The sequence below is a fragment of the Podarcis gaigeae genome (genome assembly GCF_964106915.1).
Source record: "Podarcis gaigeae genome assembly, chromosome: Z".
Classification (NCBI taxonomy): Eukaryota; Metazoa; Chordata; class Lepidosauria; order Squamata; family Lacertidae; genus Podarcis; species Podarcis gaigeae.
In genome coordinates this window covers 23165280-23193083 of record NC_139691.1, presented here as the reverse complement: position 1 = coordinate 23193083, position 27804 = coordinate 23165280, and the positions used below count along the sequence as shown (strand labels likewise).

General features: G+C 44.3%; 1 protein-coding gene across 1 annotated transcript; it reads left to right on the top strand.

Moving 5' to 3' along the window:
* Positions 1 to 913: 913 nt before the first annotated feature.
* Positions 914 to 27697, top strand: LOC310837135 (uncharacterized protein; the record flags this gene model as incomplete). The annotated part of the gene is made up of 16 exons (XM_083723201.1): positions 914 to 1102; positions 6097 to 6200; positions 7684 to 7742; positions 9184 to 9294; positions 13541 to 13671; positions 15742 to 15845; positions 15903 to 16226; positions 17210 to 17315; positions 18080 to 18258; positions 18780 to 18806; positions 20003 to 20060; positions 20830 to 20887; positions 21558 to 21671; positions 23964 to 24108; positions 26734 to 26835; positions 27555 to 27697. Coding segments are annotated over 16 exons (1878 nt in total), but the record flags the coding sequence as incomplete, so codon positions are not given.
* Between the last annotated feature and the right edge of the window lie 107 nt (positions 27698 to 27804).

Here is a 27804-nt window from a genome sequence, read left to right as displayed (position 1 = left end):
ATATAAATTCTAAAGATTAAAAGAGCCATAGGTCCGCGAACGCATACACTTCGCTTCATCATGTCCTCATGGAGGAACGCGGCGGTGCATATACAGTACGTCGGGTTAAGTACTTAATTCGTTCCGGAGGTCCGTTCTTAACCTGAAACTGTTCTTAACCTGAAGCACCACTTTAGCCTATGGGGCCTCCTGCTGCCGCCGCGCCCAATGGAGCACGATTTCTGTTCTCATCCTGAAGCAAAGTTCTTAACCTGAAGTACTATTTCTGGGTTAGCGTAACCTGAAGCGTATGTAACCCGAGGTACCACGTATGTAAGTCGCGCGAACGCTCCCCGCGCTCTTATAACAGGTTAGTTTAACCTCTGTTTTGCTAGTAAAACTGAATTTACTGGGCCATGAAACTGTGCTTGTCTAAAAAGCGTGTCACCAGCTTGAAAAGTTTGGAAAGCTCTGACTTCAGAGAGCAGCAGCCTGTCACGCTACTTTTCCTTTCTTACGGGACCATCTTTTCCCATGCAAATCCACCTACCCAGCAACCAGCCTTCTTGGGAGGAAACACGCTTGTGATCAGACTCACTAGCCCCGGGTTATCTTAAATTTTAATTTCGTTTGAAAAGCTGGCCCAAAGTCAAGTAGAGATATTCCCGGCTGGGCGCTAGGACCTGGACGCTCCTCCCGCAACAGCAGCCGCAACCACCTCTCTGTCTCCCCTGCTCCGACGTTGAGAGGTGTCCCCCCCCTCCACTTTTCCCCACCCCCTCTCCTTCCGGGGTTAGAAGCCCAAGAAAGGGCGATGGATGACGGCACTTTGGCCCAGCAGCCCCGGTGGGGGGGGGGGCTACTGCTCCAATAGCTCCGCGCGGAGGATAGAGCCGGTTGAGGCGCACCTCCCTCTCTGAACCCCGCCCCCCCCCGCAGTCCTCTGCTGCGCTTGCTGAGAGGCCTCGCTCGCTGGATCCCTTCCTTCCCTTCTTGTGCAACCTCTTCCCGGCCCGCTTCCCTTCCTGGGCTCCGCCGCCAAGTGCCTCCGGCTCCGCCATGGCCACGAATCTGGGAAGCAGTGCCATGCAGACGGAGGACGAGGAGCAATGGCTCTACGGAGGTAGGCAGGCAGCCCCGACCCCATCCTTCCCCCTTTTCCCTTTCTGTTTCTTGCTGCTCTGGAGGGTGGGAAAGGTGCGCGCGCGCGCGGTGGAACGAAGGAGGATGCCATGCCGACCTAGCGGCGCCTTTGCAAACTTCTACCCGCCGCGCCGCGTTCAATTCTCCTCCGGCCCCTCCCACACCGCCCCTTTGGGCCGGAGAGCTGAGACTGCTGCCTGGAGAGTAGAGCCGCTGCGCCGCCGCCAGGGTGCAGCTCGTGGCAAAACCCACCGGTCCGCAGGCTCCCGACGCCGCTGCCCTACCTGCACTAGGGAAGGAGAGGAAAAGAAGGAGGAGGCGGCGGCGGGGACGTCTGCCTAGGGTCGCTTTGGACTTCAACTCGGAGGGAGAGCATCTTTCCCTCGCTATCCGGTTCCCTCACGGAGTCGTAGGTAGCTTCCTGCCGTGTAGTAACTATTTAATGCCGTGTAGTAACTATTTAATGCCTGAGCGTCATAATCAAAAATTATAATATTTTTTTAAAAAATAGAGGTCTCGTTCCCCGAGGAGCTTGCACATTTGTTACAGGGCGATCCTGGAAGTAAGCCGGGCAGAGTTCAGTGGGACTTAGACTCCCAGGTAAGGCTGAGTACAGGGGATGCAACTTCATTCGTTTAAAGTTCGCAGTATTCAGCCAAAGCTCTTGCAGCACCTTGCAAACCAAAATAGCAAATTAGTAAGGCTTTAAAATAACAGGAGCTGTAATGGCTTTTGTATGCTGCCCCATAATGCAAAGTTTCATGGGTGTATTACAATTGACAAGTAAGTAACCAGTTTAAGTATCAAATATGTCCTAAAACTTTAAAATCAAAAGCAACATAAACACACATAACCCTCAAATTCACTGCACCCCCAAAGTTAAAACATAGGTTTAAAAACTGATAGATCCAGACCACATTGATTTAAAAGGCGCAGTTTTTTAAAATCAACTTGGTTCCAAGTTGTTCAGGGTTTTAAAGGTTAGACCTTGCACTTTTAATTGGGCATGGGAAGACACCCCTGAAAGCAGCAGGGTGGGTTAAATTAGATTAAGAAGACAGAGACTGCAGGAGATGGGACCTGTGTTCAAATCCTGCTTGAGGGTTTCCTTCTCGGGCATCTGAGTAGCCACAGTGAGAACAGGATGTTGGACTAGATGAGCCATTGGCCTCATCCAGCAGGCACTGCTTATGGTCTTGGTAGAATCATAGAATTGTAGAGTTAGAGTTACAAGCTTGGTGGATCTTTTCCATTTTAAAAAAAGGAAAAGTTTCATCAGACGTGACTTGTTTTCGAGAAACTCATGCTGGGTTTCTTTTCCAAGTGCTCACAGACTGTTGAATTATCTATTCTAGGATCTTTCCTGGCATTGGTGTCAAGCTCACTGGTTGGTAGTTACATGGGTCTTCTCCCCCCCCCCCCCCCTGAAAACGGGGACAACATTTGCCTGCCTCCTGTCTGCAGGGACCTCAGCTCCAAGAATTCTCAAAGATTACTGTGTAGACAAAGGTTCTGATATTGCATCCACAAGCTCCTTTGGTACCCTTGGGTGCAGCTCAACAGGCCCTGAAGATTTGAATTTAAAGCAGCTAGGTGTTCCCTTACCATCTCTTTTTCTATCATGGGCTGCAGCTCCCTCCTTGCATCATTTATTATGTTATCACCAGGTTGCATATCACCAGGTTGCTATATAGCTGGGGGGGGGGCAGGGAGGGACAGCCTCCCAGCAAAATGCCTGCCCCCCAACAAAAATTCTAGCTACGCCCATTTTGAGTATTGCTTTCCATTTGGGTGAAAACGGGCAAAGCAGGTGTCGAGCCGTTCCACCTTCTCTGTCACTCAATAGTATTGCTCCTTCTTCTCCACTAGGGGGCTTACTAGTTGCTTGTTCTGCTTCTTGCTTTGAACAAAGCAGAACAAACCTTTTAAAGTTATTTTTAACCTCTTTCCTTCTGAGCTTTGGCTTGCCTGCCTTCCTCCCTGCAACTGTTGACTACTCGTGCATATTCCTCATTTGTGATTTTCCCTTTCCTTCATTTCTTATACTTTTCCTTCTTAAATCTCAGCTCATCTCTGAGCCGGTTTCTTTAAACGCCTCCCACTTTTTTCCTTCTTGTTGGGATTGTCTGCATTTGTGCCTTCAGTATTTCACCTTTAAGATATGCAATAACAGATGAATTGAGCTATACATCAGAAAAAGCCTGTATAAGCAGAAGGGTCTGAAGCAAAGTACTGATGACCCCTGCTTAATATTAACAGCCAAGGAGTTGGACAGCCTAGGTGATTGTGTACCAAAGACTTTCCCTTGTATCCAGTGTGCTGCATGCTGTCAGTGCAAGGATTCCACCACTAAATAGATGTGAGAGTGAGTTATGCTGTGCAAGAAGGAATCCTTGCACCAGCAGGACACTTACTTTGCACAGCATTGAATATGAGTCCCTATTTCTCATAGAAGGTGAACGTCATGTTCAGGGGATGTATGCTAAGAGAAGGCAGTAGGTGAACATTCTTGTCTGGAGGCTTAGTAAGGGCAGCCAGCTAGGCAGAGTGGCATTCTTGAAACTCCCCACTGGCTCTGTATTCCTGCAGGTTTAGACACCACTAATGGGGAAGGAAAAAGTTAGACAGCAGGATTTCTATATGACCAACTGGGAGCTTTTAATGGTATGCAACAGGTGCTGCGGTGGCCAAAGTGAAGATAAAAGAGTCATGGTAGCCAAGAGAAAGCAAAAGGGATGACAGGAGTTTGTGTGTGCCCTAGAGCGAGGGACAGCCCTGGGAAATGAAAGTGAGGCAAAGCATGAAGCGAATCCAGAGTTAGTGCTGCTTCTTTGTGTTTCCGGACACATCTCCCCTCCATTGGGCAGGGTGTCTCATTAGCATACTACAGCGGCAATTATTATTTTTTTGTACTGAATTTTTCAAAGGGGAAAAGTAACATAAGCATCTTGCATGATTTGTTAGGGAGGAATGTATGCAAATGTAGTGGTATGTTCTCTCTCTCTCTAAATGTTTCTGAAGCTTTGATAAAATTTTCCTCCTCTTGATATATTTGCAGTTGACATTGGTAATCAAGATGATGGACCAATTCCTGGGTAAATTTTATTTTATTTTTGTAATTCAGAGTCAAATGCATTTTTTTGGGGGGGGGGCAGTTGCAGTACATTTGCCAGGATGGCTTACATACTGTTACATACCCCTTTGGAATGAGATACATCGGAGACTGTAGTATCTTTTAGAAATATGGTTTATTTATACATATTTACACCTGAGTTTAGGTGGAGGGAATGCAGAAAATTACATCCCTGTAGTGTATCTTGTTGCTCATTTCATAGCTTCAGAAAGCTTTGGTCCAGAGCAGAAGCCAGGCATGACCCCCGGTCTCTTGGTTCTGCCTCCTCCAGCCAACACCACATGGAGTTCTACTCCTCCATACTTCTTCCCCAAAACCTTGCTCAAAAAAACCTCTGTATAAAAGGACACCCCACCCCCCTGTATGGACATCACACCCCCTGTAACCCTGGCAACCTCCCCTACTCAACATTGCTAGTGTCTTTTGCTAACTAACACACAGCTGCATGGGAGAATAGAAAATGGAAAACAGTATGTATGTATGTATGTATGTATGTATGTATGTATGTATTTGGTCTTTTTTGCTGATTGTGGTTACCAATCACTACTCTGTTGCCTTGCCAGACTGGCTGATCATTGTGACTGAGATGTGTTTTGAGAAGGAGCCAACATAGGTTCTAGTCTGTGGGTGTGTGTTCTGTGTTTATCAGGGACACAGGACCTCATCCTTTAAAATACATTCCCAAGGAGAAAAAGATTGTCAGTGATGAAGAATGAGAATTATTACAGCAAGTAAGTAGTACGGTATAATCAACCTGAGATCTCTACTCCAGTGCTCCTCTGTTGTTTAGATCTCCCAACTCCTATCAGCCCCGGACAACAACATACAGGTGTGCTACCCAGGGCTGATGGGACTTGGAGTCCAAAACATCTGGAAGGCACCAGGTTGGAGATGGCTGGCTTAGAAGAATGGTTTAGCTCTTTGCCAAGCTTAACAGAAGTAGAGGAGACCCAGAATGGTTGGGCAGTTGTTCAGTTTGCTGGCCAAATACAGTCATCTATCCCATAAAAGTAGAGTGCTTTTGCATTGCATTGCATTTATTTATTTAAATCAGGGGGTTGGGGAACCTCAGGGCAGAGGCCCAAATGCAGCCCTCTAAGCCTCAATACTCTCCCTAGCCCATATCTCTTGCCTAGCTGCAAACACATATCAGCTTACCAACCATGCTTTGCCCTTTATTGCTTCTTCCTTGCTGGGATGGGTTCTTGAACTTGGATTAATGTCTCTTGCTTGCCTGGATGGAGAATATAGAGCGGTGAGTGTGTATAGAAAGTAGCAAATGGTAAAAAAAAAAATCTGCATTTGTTGCTATTCTTCTGGTCACCCGGAAGTAAATGTGGCTTTTCGATCAAAAAGGACTCTCTTTCCTAGATTTGAATCAACAGATAAATAAATAGCTGCCCATCTTCTCAACTCACTCATCATCCATGATTGCTGGCACAAATAAATTAAAATAAATTACATACTTACAGCACAAGTAACCAAGAAGGGAGGGGGATGGTACCTCTTGAGCATTCCTATTTTAAAGTTTTATGTAACTAACTAAAAAAAAAAGCCTCTGAATGTTTATTTCTCAGGCTTAAGGCTGCAGTCCTAACCTCACTTCCATAGGAGTGATCCCCATTGAGTTACAGGAGAGTTACTTTTTGTAGGCATGGTTGAGATTTCACTGTGAACAAAGTCCAACAGGACTTAAAAGTAATGTCATGCCTAACTTATCAAATTTATTGCAATTGAAGTTGAGCTAACTTTATTGGGAACAAGCTAACTTGTGCTGCCACTTAGGTATGTATTTTTAAAAACTGTCTTCTCATTGTGCATGTCTTCTGTCTCCTTCCTAGACTCTTTCAGATAGAGAAGACAATGAGGAAGACAGTGATAGTGACAGTGACGACTACATCCAAGTAATGATTGGCAATATCACAACAAGAAGGCCATCTTTCAGGTGTCAGAATTCTGCTCTTGGTTTTATCTGTGGTTTTGTTTTCTGCTATATTTAGAAAGGAAAGGGGAAGAAAGGGGAAGAAAGACTAAATAGAGTTGTATAGCAAAAATTAAAAGATTTACCGGTAGTAGTGGACCTTAGTCTGAAAAGTTGGAAGACTCCTGCCATTGATGGTCCATGAGAATACCATGGCTGATGGTATCAAAGCCAATGAGAGATCCAGCAAGAACTTAGCCACACTCGCCCCATCCATTTCCTGATAGAGGTCAAACATCAGGGTGATCAAGATGAATTCTGTCCCAAACCCAGGTCTGACCCTAGATTGGAACAGGTAATGGGAACCTTTAGCTCTCCAGATGGAGCTGAACTAGAACTCCCATCATTCCTAGCAAGTATGAAAGTCATAGTTCAGTAAGATCTGTAATGCAAAAGGTTCTCCACGCCTGGTCTAGATAATCAGTTTCCTTCAGGACTCCCTGCAGCTGCATTGTCTCAACCTTCTCTAATATTTTGCCCAAAAGGAGAGGGAAATCTGTGACTTGATGATAGTTGTTAAATGCCATCAGGTCCAGGTTTTCCAGGAGTATCCACACCACTACATCAAACGAAGACACGCTCACCAGATCTTGAACCCATCCCTCTGGCTAACTTTAGTAAGCCATGAAGCGCAAATGAATTATAGCTGGAAGGGAAAAATTTGAAGCACACTTTGAGTACTCTCTGAATTTTCCCTTTGCAGGCCAGCTTAAATTCAAGATGGGCTACAAAGGAAACATCTTCCTTAGTAAGTGTGGCTTAAACTTAAGAGTATGCTCTCGAGTCTACCTTTGAAGTTTGAAGTTTAATCACCTGGTGCCAGGTGACTGACAAGTGGGTGGTCCTGCCCACCTGTCAAAGTGATCCACAGTGAGTGGGGAGCTGGATACAGTCCCCCACCCCAGCTTCAGTGCAAGTTTGAAGGGCTTGCTTGAACTGCAGTTGCCAGTTCAGACATCAACATGGTTTGGTGAAAATTAGGAAGTGTTTGATTAAGCTGGGCCTGCAAAGAAAGGAGGGAGGACATAAGCTCATCACCATTCACCATGGTTTGGACAATGCTCTTCATAACTGTTCAACTGGCTTTTAGTGAATGTGAAGTTATAAAGACGTCATATGCCTTGTAATATGTCAGAACTAGGAAGTGATCAGACTTGCTACGTTTCTTGGCTGCCTTCTGCTTCTCTCCTTCACATCTTAGCCTGTCCATTTATTGTAGCTGCTCACTGAAGCCAAACCACAGTGCAATTCAGCAGAAGCCTGTTCCAGCTGTCTGATGCAGGCATGAAGGTAGCCAGGATTTTTGTTTGGGGGGCAGGCTTTTTGTTGGGGAGGGGGGCAGAATCTCAGTTATATATTTTTATTGATTTCTGGGGGGCAGCTGGCTCTCTCTCTCTCGGCTATGCCCATGGATGCAGATGTGTTTTGGTCCTTTCTCTCTCCCTAGGGAGCGCCCCAGGAATATGAGTCTAAAAAACAGCCAAGGTTATGAAGCAACCACAACTGGTACTGGTCTTCCTATTACTCCCTCTGTGGCTTTTCCTCCTCTGAAGCAGTTAGTCAAGATGGGTCCTGCATAGCAGGGATGGAGAACCTCAGGCCTGCAGGCTGAATTCTGCCTGCCCTCCAGACCTTTCTGTTTGGCCATCAGGACTCACTCCAAGCTACATTCCTGCTCCTCGGGCCCCACTTCTGACTGGTTCTGCTTAGCCCCTGCTAGAGTGCTTTGGTCTGACTTTGAGAGGGCCTCTTTCTTGGCTGGATGAAAGAGTGTGTAGAGAACCCCCGTGACTACTGCATGTCTGGACTGTATCCTCCATCGCTCAGTGCACCTTGTCTCTATTGCCTTGCCATTACTTGTATGCAAAGCCCAGAGAAATCTGAGGCAAAAGTGGATAGCGGAGGCCCAAATGTTATACTGTTCATCCCTTGTGTGATAACCATACATTGCTGAGGAAGATTAGAAGAAGGAAGCCAGTGGCTGTGTTAGACTAATAGGCTTCCCTGTCCTGCCAGAAGATTGTACAAGTGAGGTTTTTCAAAGTCACTAAACTGTCAAAGCAACCCGGAAGTACAACTGGAGGAAGTCTGGGATCACAGGCAGATTGTCCCCACTAGCTAGACCTGAGTGCTAAATGAATAAAGGTGGAGGTTTAGGGAATTTGTAGCAGCTTTTTAGAGGCTGATGTCAGCAACAGCTTCTCTTGAGCACATGGAAGACCTCAGAATAAATTACCAGTATTCCCTCTAGTAGTTAATAGTTTAACTCTAACATAACAATCAATATAATAATTTCACAGCTAAGCCTATTATGCCTAACTACTAAGGAAATTTAAAGGCATTCTAAGCATCTAAGAGAGTGGGCAGCAGCAGGAAAGTATCCTATGGCGTAAATCTGTGTTATTGTGGGAGGGAATTCCATCGACCCTGCAATATTAAAAGCAAGGTAGCACAAATACCTGAATTTGTGTTTATACAAAGTGGGATCGGCGAAACTGTTTCCCTTTACAACTATAGTTAAGACTAACCATAGTTTAGTATTTGAATGTAATGGAATGCAAAAGCATTCCTGCTGCATAGGAGAGCGGTAGGTTGTCTGCATGAACCTGAGGCTCATTCAATTCATGATATAGTTTATCCCTGCATATGAATGCAGTCTTAAGATGTCTTAAGTTTTTCTGTCTTTCCCCCCTTATCTGTTTCTTTAGCTAAGTAGCTGAAACCCATTAATTTTTTTAAAGAAGGGGAAACAGAATAATTTTGACAAAAGCAACAACTTGTGATTGAACTCACAGATGGGAATAATTAATGTAACTGAACCTAAATCCATTGAGGATTTTTAAAAAAGGAGGGGAGAGAAAAAAGAAACCTTGATCAATTTGCTCAGCAAATGAATGGATCAACAACAGAGTCTTGGCACTAAACATCTGTTTCCCTCCTTTCAAAGCCAAGTTGCAACCCAAAGGTAATGATTTAGATGCTCCTGGGAATATATATGGCTTACCTGAAGCAGACATGGATTTGGATTCAGCTGATGACAAACCATGGAGGAAACCAGGTGGGGCCTCAAAGTTTATTGTGGTCAATACTATCAGTTGATTTATTTTTTGCTTTGCATTTCACATCATGGGCCTGTGTGCAGCAGGAGTTACGGGGTAGATGGGAGGAGAGCATGATGTGTGATTTATAAGTGTGCTTCTTAATCAGACATTAAAAAATTACCCAGCTGCAAACATTTGGCTCATACTTCATTTTATTTATTGCCTCGTCTGATGTCTTCAGATTCATTCAGTTCTTGTCCAAGTGCTTTTAAGCATCTCTCAACCATTTGTAAGGAAATCTGTTTGCTTGTTTTTAATTTAAAAATGAAATTGAACCCGAGATTGTCAGGAAGCAGAATTCCGAATCCAGTGCCAAGTTCTGTGTCCCTCATGGAATCTTGGCAATGGATGCAGCTCTCTCATTGGAATGTATTCTGCAGCTTCCATGTGTTCTCGTTCCTCTGGGCCAAGTTGCATAAGTCCTTTGGGGTCCCCAGAACATGTCTCTGCTGTGTGCTCACCCCCATTTCATTGATTGTCAGGGCCAAGAACCAATCGGTGCCAAGCTAGAGTCATTCTGTTCTTGTAGTTGAATGTTGGGCTAGTACCTGGGAGACCAGGGTTCAAATCTCCTCCCAGCCACATGAAGGCTCACTGGGTAACCTTGGGCCAGTCACTACTCTTAGCCTAAGCTATTTTACTGGATTGTTGTGGGGATTGGATGAGGAGGAGATTTATGCAGATTTATGGGAGATTTATGCAGCCAAACATAACTGTATAATTACCAGTAAGAAAGGGGTTAAGATCACAGAGTTCTTAATTGCTAGAGAAGACTCAGATTGGTCATGACCCCTCACCATTGGGGAGGGAGGATGCAAGGGTTATTTCCTGTTCTTCTCTCTCTCTGCCTTCTCTTTGAACCATGTAACTGAGCAAACATCTGAGGCTGGGGCTCCAGACTCAGTCTGTGTGTTTGAGGTCAACTTCTGTATTTTGTAACCAAGAATACACCACCTGTGTTGTTTCTGCTGTAGCATTGAACGATGCATGAGTGAGACCTCTGATTACTGTAAGTAAAACATTTAAACTTACTTAAGGTTGTGGTCTCTTCACTCCTAGAGGGGTAGAGGTTGGGGAGCACAATTGTCAGTGCTTAATACTGGTACATTTAAAGGTCTAACAGCCTTTATTGCCCATCCTTTGCAAACACTGCACATATATTTTAGTTTTAAATTCTACTGGGGGCTCTTTGGGCTAGACAGTGAGTCAAGCCCTATGCTTTTTTTGAATTTAGGTAGTCAGCTATTGGGACTTCAGGATTAACTGTTATTCCCTAGTTATTTTCCAACACCATGTACAACATACATTGAGCTCCTTGGAGAAAAAATGTGGGATATAAATGCAATAAATAAGTAAAATTGTCGCAAGCATATTGGCTGTTGAAGTGCTCCCAATTTACTAATTAAATATACTCATGTGCTTGGGACAAACTTTCAGGAAGTAGTTTCCTAGCCCTGGCAAGACCATTGGGAGAGACAACAGAAAGTGGTCTTTCCCCCTATGAATCTCTCTCAAATTTGCCTTTGCCTGGTGTAGGCTCAAATAAGTGAAACATTTTGCAGAGGATAGCAGGGATAAGGGAAAAGAGAAAGTGGGGGAATTCTATCAGATGGTTGTGAAACTGGATTTTTTAAGTGAAAAGTTAAAGATGAGCCTCTTGGACAATTGCTGGGTGGGAAACTTGGCTGGCTGAATCATTAAAATCCCAGAACTAGAATGGCACCATTGTATAATAAACTGAAGCTCCGCTCTGAATTTCCCCTCTCTTCACTGGATTTAAGTGTGAAAGGTACAGACCAGGGATCTGAGCAAGTTAATTAACCTTGAAAGGCTGGTGAAAGGGTTAAATTTGGTAGACAGTGTAACTGGTGAAACTCATCTGCCAAAGCGTAGCAGTATCAGATATGATCTTGAAGTAGCTTGAACACATTTTTAAAGCTTCCACTTACTTTAATTTATGGAAGTCTTGACTAAATCAAAAGACCCCCCAGGAATATTTGCTCCTGAGGAGAATGTTTCGCTGATGTGTGTTGCAGAAAACATTGCAGCAGCAGTGTTATAACTGGATAATTGATTAGGCGTCCAAGCTCTAATCATTACATCAAATCAACGAAACCTTTAGTTGATTAATGAGGGGAAACCAGTTTTAATCAGTGGAACTTTTAAGGACATACATATTTCCTTATGCAGGCTGTTTTGGTTCTGGTGTGTTTCTAGACTAGAGGATGAAAAAGTTGTAATCGAAGCAAGAGGCTCAGGAAAGTTTGTTTCTGCCCTTCCTTGCACAACTGTCTTGTAGAGTAGGCCAGTTATGGCTCAGCTGTCTGGTTTTTGCTGCCACCCCTCCTCCATAACATAAGTCAGGAGGGAGATCTTGGGACCCTCACTCAAACACCTATGTGGGGATTGCACAGATGTCTTCTAAAAGTCAGATAGGGAAATGAAGATGTCAACAGGACCCAGAAGAACAAGGAAAACTAAAAGGAGCACCTGTGGTTCTAATTTATCTCATCCTAAACTTTCTACTTGGGATCAGGTGAGTAGCAAGGATGGTCAGTTGCAGGATTATCTGATGGGGGTGGGATGGATCCTGATGTGAGAGAACAAAGGCTACATAGCACAGTCCATTTATAAGGGGCTCAGGACCCCCATTTGGCAGGCAGTTTCCAGCAAATCAGGAGTCTGGCATGCTTGCCAGGCAAAGATTAACACTCCACTGAGATCAGATGAAGGTGGACAGTTACTGCCCAGATTCCTACCCCCACCCCAATCTTTCTGTGACACAGTCTGAATCATTTTGTTCACGTAGGTTGTGTTTTGGCTCCCGCAAGGCAAATGGAGCAGCAAGAAACCAGGCTTTTCCCTCACAGAAGCAAATATTAGAGATGGCTTTTCCTTGTGACACTGACTGATTGGTTTGTCTTTCACTTCCTAACTTATATCAGAAAGACATCTAAATTGGGGCTACACTAGTGTACAAAATATATTCAAGTGTAGTTGGCTATTACCAATTCCTTAAATCAGTTGGCAGCCCTGGCGTTTTACATTGCAGCTTGGATTTTCTCCCTTCCTTTTTAACTGAACAACACCAAAAATATAATTCTGGCACAATAATAGATCAGGCAATGCTGTGAAACTGAAATGCTATTTAATTCCTTCTGTGTGATTTGCTTATATAAGAGAAGTTAGATACTTTAGGCATTGATTTCTATAGTCAAACATTAGGATGGCAATGTTCACATGCTGATGATCCCAGACTGATTTGGTTAATGCCCCCAAATTAAAGTGTTCCTCCTTTTTTTTAGACAAATGCAATTAAATCATGACAGGGCCATTCACTGATGTGCCTTGGAGCTTGTTACAAATACAATTGTGGTTTAGTGGACTCAAAAACTCCCTCCCATCAGCATGGATTTATTCTGTTTTTTCGAAGTTTGCTTTAGGTAGGATTGTCTCATTACCATGGTTTCCAAATCTACTTCAGTCCATAGTTAAGAGGCTAGTCCTGGTCAACCCAGTACTTTTTTCAGGTGAAACTCAGTTCCAGCCCCTCTCAGCCATTGCCATTATAAGAGAACAAGGGAGACGTTCATGGTGAGTTCCATCACCTCATTTTCTAGAAAATTAGCTCAGGTCAACCACTAACTGTGGAATGTTGTGCCTTGGTTCTCAGAAATTCACCCGTTTTTGTCTGGGATTATGACTGTTAATGAGAATGCTGATATTTACTGTAATGAAATACATTTTGTCTCAGAGGTTGCTAGATTGTTCCAGACTTTGATACTTCCTTTGTATCCCACCACAACATATAATAGCACCACAGCTGTGTTAACCCCAGAGCTAATTTTTTTGAGGATGTTTTAATTTTTCTATGACTCAAAGTCTGAAATGATCTACATATGCAGGAGAATGAAGTGGTAAAGTAGACAATACAACTTTGGACAGCAAGTGAGCATTTATGAATGCTCCTCTGTAAGTAGAAAATTAAGTAGAAAATTAATGTATCAGCAGCTTCTGTCTATGCTAGTTTTCTCTCTGTGTGTAGATTGCTCTGCTGTTTTTAAAACATAGGAACACATTTTAAAATGAGGTCCTCCACTGCAGACTGAAGTGGGATGACGCATTCTCCCACCTCGAGATTCTGCCATCTCGTTCTACTAGGTATATGGAACCTGCCTCATTCATTCATTCATTTCCTCCCAGGTGCTGACCTTTCTGATTACTTCAATTATGGATTCAATGAGGAAACATGGAAAGCCTATTGTGAAAAGCAGTGCTGGTTTCAACTTGGCTTGAAGTCATCCGCCTCTGTCAGTGCTGAAAACCAGATCAAGGTAAGTGGTGGAACTCGGGTGTACTGGAGGTGGTTGGAGGATGGATGACAGCTAACAGACTGAGGTTGAATCCTGACAATACAGAAGTACTGTTTTTTGGGGGGGCAGGTGTGGGGGACATCCTGGTTCTGAATAGGGTAACTGTGCCCCTGAAGGACCAGGTGTGCATCCTAGGAGTCATTTTGGACTCGCAGCTGTCCATGGAGGCGCAGGTCAATTCTGTGTCCAGGGCAGCTGTCTACCAGCTCCACCTACTTGCCTGCAGGGTGTCTCACCAGAGTGGTGCATGCTCTGGTTATCTCCCTCTTGGACTACTACAATGCGCTCTATGTGGGGCTACCTTTGAAGGTGACTTGGAAACTGCAATTAATCCAGAATGCGGCAGCTAGACTAGTGACTGGGAGTGGCCGCCGAGACCATATAGCACCAGTCCTGAAAGATCTTCATTGGCTCCCAGTACGTTTCCGAGCACAATTCAAAGTGTTGGTGCTGACCTTTAAAGCCCTAAACGGCCTCGCCTCGGTCCTGTATACCTGAAGGAGTGTCTCCACCCCCATCATCCAGCCCGGCCACTGAGGTCCAGCGCCAAGGGCATTATGGCGGTTCCCTCGCTGTGAGAAGCCAAGTTACAGGGTACCAGGCAGAGGGCCTTCTCAGTAGTGGCAGACTTCCTGTGGAACACCCTCCCATCAGATGTCAAGGAAATAAACAACTATGTGACTTTTAGAAGACATTTGAAGGCAGCCTTGTATCTGGAAGTTTTTAATGTTTGAAGTTTTAGTATGCTTTGATATATGCTGTAAGCTGCCCAGAGTGGCTGAGGAAACACAGCCAGATGGGTGGGGTATAAATAATAAAATTATTACTATTATTAATATTACTTGGAGGTACACACACACATACACACAGAGCTCAGGTGTACTTAGCTTATTCATATATGCACGTGTGTGTGTGTGTGTGTGTATACACACACATATATTTAAATGAAATGTATTAATTTTATTAATCTTAAATAAAAAAATCATTGTGCCACAATTCTGTAAATAAATATAATATGTATATATACAAATGATGGTAACATCAAGCAACAAAAAACTATTGCAGAGTTTGCTTCCAGCCACTTCCTCAATCAGTCAACTAATATATGTAGAAATTCATTTCCGCTGCCAGGATGAGTTTCCGTACATGGTGTAGTAGCCACTTGGTAAAAGCAGTTTGGAGAGAATTTCATGCTAAAAAAATAATTGGGAGGAGAATGGTTAAGTACTCTTTATATTCCCATCTCTTTCCTAGTGCAGATTCTCTCCCCACACCACACCCTGAGAAGGCTTTGCAATTGTGAAGGGGTCATTGCAGGGAGGGGAGTTTAGTTACAGGCATGCTCAGATCAGTGACTCATGCAGCAACACTCGGAATGTTGAGTTTCTGCACTGTGTGTGTGTGGTTACTTTTGACTCTTAAACACACTCTGAAATAGCCTCCCCCAACCTGAGGCCCTCCAGATGTTGCTGGACAGCAACAGAGGCTGATGAGAGCTGTGCTTCAAACCATTTGGAGAGTCTCCAGATTGGTGAAAGTTTCCCTGCAGGTAACCGCCATCTTGGGACGCGGGTGGCGCTGTGGGTTAAACCACAGAGCCTAGGACTTGCCGATCAGAAGGTCAGTGGTTCTAACCCCCACGATGGGGTGAGCTCCCATTGCTCGGTCCCTGCTCCTACCAACCTAGCAGTTCAAAAGCACGTCAAAGTGCAAGTAGATAAATAGATACCACTCTGGGAAGGTAAACAGCATTTCTGTGCGCTGCGCTGGTTCGCCAGAAGCGGCTTAGTCATGCTGGCCACATGACCCAGAAGCTGTACGCCGGCTCCCTCAGCCAATAAAGCGAGATGAGCGCAGCAACCTCAGAGTCGATCACGACTGGACCTAATGGTCAGGGGTCCCTTTACCTTTACCTTAACCACCACCTTTGGTTATATAAACAAAACAAACTTCCAACCTCAATTTTTTTGTGCCTTGTTTAACAAAGGCTGTATTATGCTATTGGTTTTAATTTTTTTTTGTTTCGTTTAGGTTCAACAAGGAAGAATTAGAAATTCAGAAAAAGAACTAGATTTTAAAGCAGATCTTATGGCCCGAGTAGATGGGCAGGTGAAAGTCGGGTCTCCCCCAAACAGGTACACCAACCACTTTTTTTGTTTTTGTTTTTAAGCTTCTTGTATTAATTAAATGCTATGTTACGCCAGGTCGGCTCCAAGCTGTTCTTGTGTAGGCTTGATCCTGTTGCAGGGGCAGGGAACCTTTTTAGGCTCCATGGGCCAGATCCATTTTGGGATCCGCCTCACAGGCCAAATTTGGCAGGTGGGTGGCCGCAACCTGTGGGATGTTGGTATCCAAAATGCATATAGTAAAGGGATCGTTGCAAGAGCTGTAGAACTCTGTGATGTCATACGTCTGAGGCAGTTATGGCAGTTGGTACAGTTGGTTCAGTCAGTTGAACAGTCTTCACAGAGCAGCAGGTTATGTTTTGATGTGTTGCTGTCTGCCTCAGAGTCAGAGTTAGTTAGTCTGCAATAGTTTAATCTGGGCAGGGCATGAAGAGAAGAGTGATATTCAGATGAGGGGGAGGAAAAGAAAGCGCCCAGAGGAGGATTTAGAAAACCCCAACCCCTCAAGTCACCAGGGTTCCTGAGGGTTGACCTGAGTTGCACAATGTCCAGCCTGGAAGTGAAGGGGTGGAGCTCCTGAGTTAATGATGGGGGAGGATAAGAACATAGCCATCATGGCAAGTAGCTATTGATAGCCTCCATGAATTTACCCATTCCTGGGAATTCCTAAGGAATTTACCCATTCCTTATCCTCCATGAATTTACCCATTCCTGGGAAAGGAATGTAGCCTAATGCCGCACGTACTGTGCCAAGACACATCATGCCCTTTGCCTCTGGGTGGAGCCAAGTGGATGTAGTTGTGGGGGACATAGTAAAATAACAAAAGTTCCCAAGCCAAGCAGGAAATGCCTGTCTACTTGTTCCTGACCTTGTGCCTTAAAGTGTTATTCTGTCCCCTGGAGACCCCAAGAAAAGGCAGTGAAAACCCTACAACATTCAGCAAAAGCTTTAGGTGTGGGAAAACCTTAACCCTTGTTATTAGATGAGGTGCTCGTGTGTCTGGGCCAGTGAATACTTTGCAGTTAAGTCTTTGGGCCTCCCTAATTGGCTGCTAGGGATGCCATGCTCCCTCCATGAATCTTACTGTGCACTTGAATTCATTCATTCGTTCGTTCGTTCGTTCGTTCGTTCGTTCGTTTAGACTGGGTAAGAATGCCCAAGTCCTTCCTGTGGAAGATCTAAGGGCCAAGGGTCTATACAGTGGAGCTTGGTGCAGTATATGACCTACATGTTGGTAAATCTCAAAGCTTTCCATCTCTTCCCTGTTTGCATAGCTGAATGAGGGGGAGAGTGCAAGTGTGCACCCGGACCATCTGTCTGTCACCTGCTTATGCTGAATCTGAGATGTTGCTTCTCTCCCTTTTCTAACCAGGAAGCTAAGTATGACCATTGATGTGATAGGTGGAGAGCCAGGCACTATTAGAAGAGTGGAAGGAAGGCGTCGTGATAAGCATGGCTCAGAGGAAAACTCAATTCAGGTAAGAAATCTGTCCAGACTGCATGAACTTCGCTTTCTTATCTAACTCACTTTTGAGTACAAGTGGATTCGTTTGTTTATATATTTCTTGTATTTATATCCCACCTTTTTCTCCAAGGAACTCAAAGTGGTGCATTCTTTCTCATTTAATCCCCATAACAGCTCCGTGAGGTAGGGGGGCTGAGAGGCAGTGACTGGCCCCCACAGTCACCTTGTGAGAGCTTCATGGCCAAGTGGGAGGATTTGAACCCTGGTCTTTCCCAGGTCCTAGTCCAACCACTCCACCACACTGGTTCTCAAATTTATATCACACCCTTCGTCTAAAGGAGCCTCCTTTGGGGCTGATTGCATACCCTTTTTATTACCGTATTTTTCCGTGTACAAGACTAGGTTTTTCCCCTTTTGAAAAATGTCAAAAATTAGGGGGCGTCTTATGCATGGGGCCATCTCCCCCCATTTTCTTAAATCCGAGTCCCCAAAACTAGGGGGCGTCTTATAGATGGAAAGATACGGTAAATTCAGTCCGCATACTCAAAAGCAAAGTAAGCAGAAGTTCAGAATTCCATTTAAACTCAACTCCACATCCAGGACCACATTCTGCCATTTTTCTGTGCTCCAATGGCACAGTGCAGTCCTCCCATGTGGGATATGTGCTTTGTGTAAGGCCTGGTACAGGAATCGGTTTGGTTGCAATTAACGGGGAGGTCAGGTGTTTTCTTTTTTCTTTTTAACTAATCCCTTTTCTGTTTTATGTTCCTTTTAAAGTTACTTGGTGACAATGGGAGCAAGGCACACCCCACAAAGTCACTGCAGCAACCAGGGCCACAACAGCCATTGGTGTCACCCACGGGTCCTCCACCATCAGTAGGTGGTTCACCTCCATCTTGTTTTTTTCCTTCCTTGGATGCCAGTTACTTCTTCCCCACCACCTTGTCATCATCCAGGTAGGTGCCTGCCAATATAGAAGGCTGCTCCAGAAAGCTAGGTAGACCCTACCATCACGGTCTGAAACCCGCTTTGCCATAGGCAGTTGATTATAGGAAATGCCTGAAAGAGCACTCACTGGTTGTCCTGTGTCTACAGTAGCAAAGTGAAAGGACTGGGCCACAGACGGAAGGTCAGAATCCTTTCTTTAAAGATTATAAAGCTTCTAATAATCTCAGGATTATACCACTTCGATCTCACCTTGTTCTGCAGCATGTGCAGAGCTATGCCCAATGGTTCTTTGGTGGTGTAGATACTTACAGTGCTTTCTGTTCTATTCTTCACATTAGCTACAGTGGGGCTGAGGAATACGTGGCCCTCAATAGGTTACTGGACTACAATTCCCATCACTCCTGACTGCTGGTGGCATTTGCTGGGGTTGATGGGAGTTGATGGGTCCAGCAATAGGGCCACATATTCTCCACCCCTGCTCTAAACCATATTTGTAAACCTGCTTAACAAGTATTCTGTTATTGCCTAGGTATGCCACCCCCAGCTCCCGTTTCAGGTAAGTACTTCTGTTTAAGCATAAGAGTAGCAAATTCAATCCAGCCTACTGGAGAATGGAGCACTTCAAATTAAAGCCTTTGAAGAGAAATCTGGGTAGCATTTAATTGGATGAACACATGTAGCTAATCAAACATGGTCTTGTCAACATGTTTCTTGACTAAGTCTTCTGTCATCTCTGACCATTAGTCATTCTAGGTCAGGCTGATAGGAGCTGGAATCAAGAACCATCTAGAGGGGACTGTTCTGTGACCATTATACATCAGAGAAGTTACAGATTTAATTGGGCACCAACCTATGAAATCTTTAACTTCTCTGGTGTGTAATGGCTATGGGGTGGGGAAACACCTTAAAGAGTAATGGAATAGGCAAGGCTGAGGTCTGAAAGTGTCTAAGTTCCTGAGACAGAAGTAGATGTGGTAGACACCTGAAGGAAAGCTACCTGGGAACTGCAGGTGGGATAGCAGAATTGCACAGTATGGGTAGGACATGAGTCCATTGTTGAGTCCCGTCTCTCTTCCTTCACTAATATGTAGTGAATATATGCTGATATTATCACATTGTGTGTTTCCTGCCTTGCATTATTGACAGCAGCTGGTTGGGGTGCAGGGAGATGAAACATGAAGTTCAGAGACAGGTGTATGCTTTATGGCACATTACCAAACAGGATGGAAATGGTACCAGGGTTTTAATTGGCATAGTGAAGTTCTAGGAAGAGCCTGCCGGATCAGGCCAGTGGCCCATCTTGTCTGGCATCCTGTTCTCACAGTGGCCAACCAGGTTCCTGTAAGAAAACCACAAGAAGGATCTGAGCACAAGAACATGCTCAAGGGACATGCTCTGTCCCCATTCTGTGGCCAAAGAAACAATATTATATGCTTCTGAAGAAAAAACACCAGTGAGGAAAGAGAAGGCTTCAGTGGCAGTTGAAGGGTCTTCCTTTAGAGGCAGCAAGTGAGCTCACTAAAAGTGCTGCTCCTTCTTCATCTGAGAAATGAGGCCAGGGTGGCCTCCACTTTGGTGTTATGTTCTTTTGGGGAGCAGGAGGAACAGCTTTCCCACAGCTCTTGACTGATGGGAGAGGCTGAAGCATACCGCCCTTCAGCTCTGCCAGGCTTTGTAGCAACATTTGCAAGGGGGCTGAGAGCTTCCCTTCCCCTTCTCCACACATTTAAATTAGTATGACTTTGTCTACAGGTCTGTTTCCTCCACCTCATGTTTCACCGCCACCCCTTTTGATTCCAACACATGGTGGGTAAGTGACTCTATTTGTTGCATTTATATCCTAACTTTTTTGAGCTCAAGGTGGCAAACGTGGATCTTCCCTTCCTCAGTTAATCCCCGCAACAACCCTGTGAGGTAGGTTAGGCTGAGAGACCAGTGACTGGCCGAGGGTCACCAACTGAGCTTCACAGCTGAGTGGAGAGTTGAACCCTGGTCTCCCAGGTCCTAGTCTGACACTCTAACCACTATGCCACACTGACATCTCTCTTAATATTGTCTCATCTGTAGGCTGCAAAAGGCTAGCAGAATTGTGGTTGTGGTTTTGCATTACTTTGTGGTTGAGAAAGAGCTCTTTGAATATGATTGTGGACATTAGCAGAATCACCATTCAAATGCACATCAACACTTTTTTTTAACCTTAGGCTGAGATTGGTCACCATTGTCTTTTGTCAGTTTATTGATCCACTGTGATTGCACTACTTGTAAATTATAATATTAGTGAGGGTTCTTGGAGATAGGGCTAGGGCTGTTTGGTGTCCCCCCCTTTTTTTATTTGCCATCTCCATTCCACCTGGAAGGTTGTAATCCCAGTTTTGTAGATTACCAGATCAAGCCATAGCTGAGGGCAGTAGTGGGAGGCAAAAGCAGATGGAGAGAGCCAGCTGATCTGTAGCTTCTCTGGTGATAGATTCCAGATTGCTCAGACCATGTGAGCCAATCTGACCCGAAAGCTTTCATAGGGGCCAGCAACTATCAACTGAACTGCTCATGCCTATTCAGTGTGCCTTATCTCCCAGCAGTTTGTACCTCCAGCTACTGCTGAGCAGTGGCATTCAGACTGCCAGTTCATGAGTTGCTAAGAGCAGAACCCTTGGGATGATTTGTGGCTCTTTCCAGTGGTGTGCAGAGAATGTGGTGATGTTCTTGAAGAGGCATCTGAAACTGCAGAAAAATACAGCAGCCACAGTGTTTCATGGTGAGCACTTTTCCAGCCACATTACACTAGTCTTATATCAATTGCACTGGCTTCTGGTTTTCTCTTTCTCCCACTCCACTTTCCTGGTCCTAGTTCTAGATGCTGGTTGTTACCTGTCCAGGAATATCTGAAACGCAGCCTCAGCTCACCATAGGTTACTGTCATCTTGTGATGTCCTGATTTGTGTCCCATCAGCAGAAGAGGTTAGTTTAGTAGGAAGGCAGATTGGGCCTTTTCTGTGACAGCCCCCCTCCCCAAAGATATGGAATTCCCTTCCACAATAAGTTAGACTGGCCTGCCCCTAACAGCTTTTAGGCAGGCATTTTAATGGTGTTTAATTATGAGATTTAAGGATTTAGCTTTTCTCTGTTTTCCTGGGTTTTAGATATTTGGATTTTATTTTGTGTACACTGGTTTCATTGGTTTTAATGTGCTGCAAATGGCCTTGGGGGGGGGGAGGAGAAAGGTTTTTCATGAGCAAAAATGTTTGTACAAAGAAAAGACAGGAGCTTAGATTAAGAACTCTTACACACTCATTCCCCACATTGTCAGTTTATGGAGTTCATCTGGCAAAATGTGGAGATGGCTTTACAATGGGACTATATCTTCCCCAACCTGGTGCAACCTTCAACAGCCAACCACTTCCATTTGGCTACAACTCCACAGGTGAGCCCCTTAGACATGCTGCCTGAAATCAGTTAGTGTCCTGTGCTACCCATTATGGGTTATGTGGATTTCCCGGCTCGCTTCTTGTTGGGCAGCCTTAGACCATTCTATTTAATTATTGTTATATTTACTGTATTGGCCTGAATATAAGCCTCACATTCCCCCCAAATTCCGACCGTGAAAAGTTAAAGTGAGGCTTATATTCATAACTTTACGGTATGCAGCCAGGAGTGCAGGGCAAACAGCATCAGGAGTGCGGCAAAGCAGCGCCCACCCCACATGTAGTCCCCCGTCCTCTCCCCCAAGGCCAGAAAGGGAGAGAGCAATGCAGCACGGCTCCGCCCCCCATATGCAGCCAGGAGCAACGAGGAATGGAGTGGCTTTTATTCAAATATTTTTTTTTCATTTTTTTTCTTCCCCCCTCCAATTTCAAAGGTGCTGCTTATATTCAGGTGCGGCTTGTATTTGGGCCAATACAGTATTTATATCCCGCATGTTTCCCTGGCAGGACTCAAGGCAGCTTACAACTAAAATAGAAGCAGCTAAAAACATATATAAAAAAGAAATCTGTTTTTTAAAAAACAATTTTACATTAGTAGAATTAAAATATAAAATATAAAACATAAAACAAGCATGCCTGTGAGGGTGGCAGGCCTGAGAATGGCCTCCCTTGAAGATCTCAGAGCCCAGGCAGGTCCATCTTCTATGACTGGCAACAGGTTGTCTACTCTTGGATATGAGCTGCCACTAAATGCTAACCTCTGCAAACTGGCAGGTGTAGAAGAGCTGGAGTGCCACTATGCCCCATGATGTGCCTTCTATGCTAGCCATGTTTGAGCTGCCCCTTCCTGTGTGACTCCCTGCATTGCAGCATTTGCCTTGTTCATTCTCCCACCAACTGCTAAAGCCTGGAGTGGGTAGGGTGGATGTCATGTATGTTACAATATTCCTGAGATTTCTCTCCTGCTTATCCCTGCCTGATCTTCTTGGCCTTAACATGTTCCCAAATTCACTTGAAAAATACCAGCACTAGTCAGTGTAATCACCCTTTTAACATGTTGCCCATGCTTAATTTTATTAGCCAGTTACTGCTTCCAGGTATGTTTGCCAGGAACATGCCAAAGCACCTGCCATCCTTCATGAAGACATAATGCTTGCTTCTTTCCTTACTTTGTAGGAAGTGGATGGCTTAAGCACAGTTCTGTATCTGCTGCTGAGGAACTCCATATTAATACTGCTCTATATCTACATCTGAATAATTTGCTGAGCTCTTCCACACCACACCACACCCCATATATTTCTAGGCAGTGGCCTTATATGCAAAGCCTAACAGGGTTTCAAACACTTGGTTGCAGATTTCACTGTGGTTACTCTTCCCTCTGTACCCATAAGACAGTTTCATGTTAGCCACATTTTGATGCTACTTGAATCACTCACTTTATGTTTCAAATGCAAGCCTTGATTTTAACAAGTGGAAGATACTGATACTTTCTCTGAGCTAACATGGAGGTAAGAGTCGTGTAGGAAGCTGGGCAATGCTGATGAGAAAGGAGACTGTGTTCATTTCAGTCAAATAGGTGGGGTCCACCCAATCTTTTGGGCTACAATTCCCATCATTCCCAACCATTGGCCACACTGGTTCTAGATTTTAAAGTGCTTTGCGTTGTCAGTCCCCTATACCTTAGATATAGTCAGACAGTCAGTCAAGTTTATTGCTTATAGCCAAAGGCTGCTGCAGTACTTAGATATAATCTATTAGCCCAGCCATGCTTTTATTTTCTGCTCTGTGTGTCCACTTCATAAGGGGCAAAGACTTCTGGAACATGAAGCAGGCCTTTTACCACCATTGGGACACAAAACACAAAATCTACATCTTTTAAAACGGTTGTGTCAGATGAGTGCCTTTTTCTGGAACTGCACTTCTGTACAGTCCATTTCTTTTAGCACTTATTGAGTAAGCTTCAAGGGTGGATTCTTAGAATCTTCCAGTTTCCTTAGGGTTAGGGAAGCAGTTCCTGAGAGTTTCCAAATCAGCATTGTTCGTCAGCTACTCCACTGAAGCACCAGTTAACTTTTGCAATAGATATGACTTGGACAGCTTACACAGTTGTGTCTAGTTCTCTTTCAAGAGATAGACAGAAAGCAAGCAAGGAAGGACTTTCTCTTGGCTATATCTATGTGGAGAGTTTGTTGCAAGTTCCATTATGGATGTTGTGGAGGACCAAGGCACATGCCAGCTCCATCATACAGTTGTTTGAACTGGGTAGTGAAAGACTGTTTCCTTTTCCACAGCTTCGGGTTTTATAAGCTACCCACTCATTTCTACATCTCACAAGCCATGGATGACTACAACCTCCAATATTTCCAGTCACTGGGAACATTCTGGCTCAAGAGGGGAAAGAGATTGTGACTGGACATCTGCCACCAGTGAATACAAGTAAGTGCTGGTGTTTCTTATGTTGGAATGGAACTGGAGCTACAGGTACAGCAGACTTCTGAAGCATGAAACTGGGCACAAAACTCAACACCCAGAAGACTGTCTGACTCCGAAACACCCTCTCTGATTGCATGGAGCCCGAACAGCCCTGTGGTTTTCCCCAGAGCTGAGGGTGATGAAACAATCACTGAGACGGCTAAAGCGCTGGTGGTGGAAAACTCATTCTGAATCTGACCAGACACAGGTAAGAGCTCAACGTCGACGCTACCAAGTGGCAATAGCGACCACGAAGAGGAAGTTTTCACCACCTCAGTGGCATCTGCAGAAAACAGCAGCAGGAGATTCTTTCAGGTGGTTCACAATCTAATGCCATCAGGGCTGGTAAGGTCCCTAAAATCTCCTGCAATGATTTTGCAGTTTTTTGCAGATAAAGTCGCTCAGATTTGGAAAGAGGTGGACTCCACCGTGGGAGCAGGGCCGGGGCGGGAGAGTGCTAGAGTCCTGTCTAGTCAGGTTGCATGGGATCGGTTCCAATCTTTTACCTCCAAGGATGTGGACAGGCTGCTTGGATGAGTGAAACCGACCACCTGTCTCCTTGATCCCTGCCTATCTTAGCTCATAAAAGCTCTGTAGGATGGTGAATGCTTTAATGTTATTAAACCACTTCTCAAAAAAGCATATGTAGACCCAGTCACTATGGTCAAATATTGCCCAGTCTCAAATCTTCCATTCTTGGGCAAGGTGATTGAGCGGGCAGTTGCTGAAAAACTCCAGGCATGCCTGGAGGATGTGGACCATTTGGATCCCTTCCAGTCAGGATTCAGGCCTCATCATGGAACTGAAACTGCCTTGGTCGCACTGGTTGATGATCTCCAGTAGGCTAGGGACAAAGGTAAAAGCTGTTTCCTAGTTCTGCTGGATCTCTCAGTGGCTTTCGGTACCATTGACCATGGTATTCTTCTGGATCAGCTAGAGGGGTTGCACTGGCCCCATGAGGCGAAACCACCTCAGGTCCCTCAGCAACAGTTTCACCCTAGGCAGGAACTACATTAGAACTACGACTACACTACTCAGGCAAGACTTATTGGCCATGCTCCTGTGAAAGACTGTGGGTTTTGCCTGCCAGGCTCATGTGAACATTTCTGGAAGAATTTATTGGCTTCACTTTTCTGACTTGGGTTTGTTTTGGTTTAGCCATTTTACCACGTGGTTTTTTCCCCTGTGTCATTGTCCATCCATTTTGGGGGGAGGGGAGGGGAAGGTTGGGGCAGGAGCTCTTTTTGTAAACCCTATCACTGGAATTGCCCATATCTGTTAAAACAGTAAAGCAGTTTTTAAAAAGGTGGGTTCTGGGGTTTCCACATGGTTTGTGATCAACTTTCCATGTGTTTTCATTTCTTGTTACATTTCTTGAAGCAAGTTTGTGTATGATGAGGTTCCAATAGGTAAATCTTGTGACCTACTTATGAAACTGAAAAGAGAACAGTATTTGAAATTTTCTTCTTGTTAGACAAAGCCTCTTCTCTAACTCACTATTATTTCCTTTCAGTGATGATGAAAGGGATCATTACTATAGCAGAGAAGGCAGCTACAATTTTGAGCAGGACTATCACAGTAGAGATAATAGTTGGGAGTGAGAATATCATCATTGGGAGCAAAGGCACAGAGACAAAGAGGAAGCAGGCAAACACCAATCATGGTGGTAAGGCTTTTCCCAATGGTAGGTTGGAGCTTCTAGCTGGGATCAGGCCAAGGAACATTAAATTATGTAGGGGTAAACTGTGTTCCAATCTGGTCTTTATAATTTAGAATGGACAAAGGCTGTAATAGGTGTAGGAGGGATGGCTGGATCTCTCTACCACATGTGGTAGACCTACCCAAAGGTCCTTATAGACCAAAATAATTAAAGATATTGGTTGGTTATAGAATCAATTATTGACTCCCAACCCCAGATTGGTCCTGCTGTATATTTTAGAAATGGACACTGAGGTTTTAACACCCTAAGACTTAAGCCTATTTCTCTTGGCAGTGGCTAAACTTATGATAGTAAAACATTAGAGGTCACTATATAGGAATTTCATGTTGGAATGGACAACTATAATATCAATTTGGTTTTAACTGAATGTTTACAGACAAATTTTATACAAGGGCAAGATTTATTGACTATGCTTCTGTAAAGGAATAGGCTTTGCCTGCCAGGCTTGCATGGACGTTTCTGGAAGCCCTCCTTGGCTTCACCTTTCCTGACTTAGGTTTGTTCTGACTTGGTTCAGCCATTGGTCATCCATCTTTGGGGGAGGGTTGGGGCAGGAGCTCTTTTTGTATACCCTTCCTATCATTGGAATGCCCATACCTGCTAAAACAATGGAAGAAATTTTAAAATTGTTGGTTCTGGTGTTTTCACATGGTTTGTGATCAACTTTCCAACTGTTTACATTTCTTGAAACAACTGAGTTTATGATGATGTTCCAGTAGGTAAATATTGTGACCTATTTATGAAACTGAAGAGAGAAGAGTGTTTGAAACCTTTTTCTTGTTAGAGTAAGTCTCTTCTCCAAGTGACTATTCCTCATTCTTTCCTTTCAGTGAAGATGAAAGGGATGGTTACTATAGCCAATAATGTAGTTATGATTTTGTGTGGTGCTTTCACAGTAGAGAGCAAGAAGACCATCATCGGGAGCAAAGGCACAGAAACAAAGAGGAAGCAGGCAAACACAAATCATGGTGGCAAGAGGCTTCCCATTGGTAGTTTGGAGCCTCTAGCTGGGATCAGGCCAAATAGCATTAAATTATGTAGGGTTAAACTGTGGTCCAGTCTGATTCATACTAATATATATATTTTCAGTCTCCTTCCTGCACTAGCTGAAGTTTCCAGGCACTAGAGGACAGCCCCATAGAGGTTGTTAGCTGTAGCCTAGCCTTGGGAATACAAAGATGTGGAGCATACCTGACAGCTACTGCATCATTCAGGTGCAGCAATGGTTGTGAGAGCCCCACAGCTGTGATAAAATTGACTTGGGTATGTGTGTGTTGCATTCCCATCAGTTTCCCCCTTGAGGTAGAAATTCACTGATCAGTGTTATGTCAGTCTGTTATTGATTGATCCTCCTGAAATACCATGTGTTTCAGGTTCCTACTGGAACATTTCCCCAGTATATGGAAAAGGCCCCTTGATGTTAGAGCTCTAAGACCAGTTTTTCTGTAAAAGGATGGCTGTAGTCCAGAGCTGATGCATAACATTGCTTTGCATCCAATCACCTGCCTCTCCATTTTTAAACTACTTTTTCACTATAATATTATCTGTTGCATTGAGATGTTGGCAGTACAATATTAGAAAATCTGACAGATAAGTTTAGAGTTTTGCTTAAAAGCCACCAAGGATTCTGTTGTATTTCTATGATAAGGAGCAAAGCATTAATTCTTCTTGTATTTTTGTCCAATCCTAGTAAGCAGCATGAGAGCAAAGAATGTGAAAACCACAAGCATCACAAGCACAAGAAAGAGAAGTCATGAGGAAGGTGTACTGGAGAGAAATGGACAGGATTCATGAAGGAGCAAATCTGTGGTCCAAAAAGAATAGTGACACTTTTACAGCCAGATTGTCTGTAGCGACTTTCTTCCCCTGAGACATTAAACGGCTGAAATGATTAGCAACCAAACATGCGCACAAGCTTCCTCTTTGTGAAAGAAGACCAC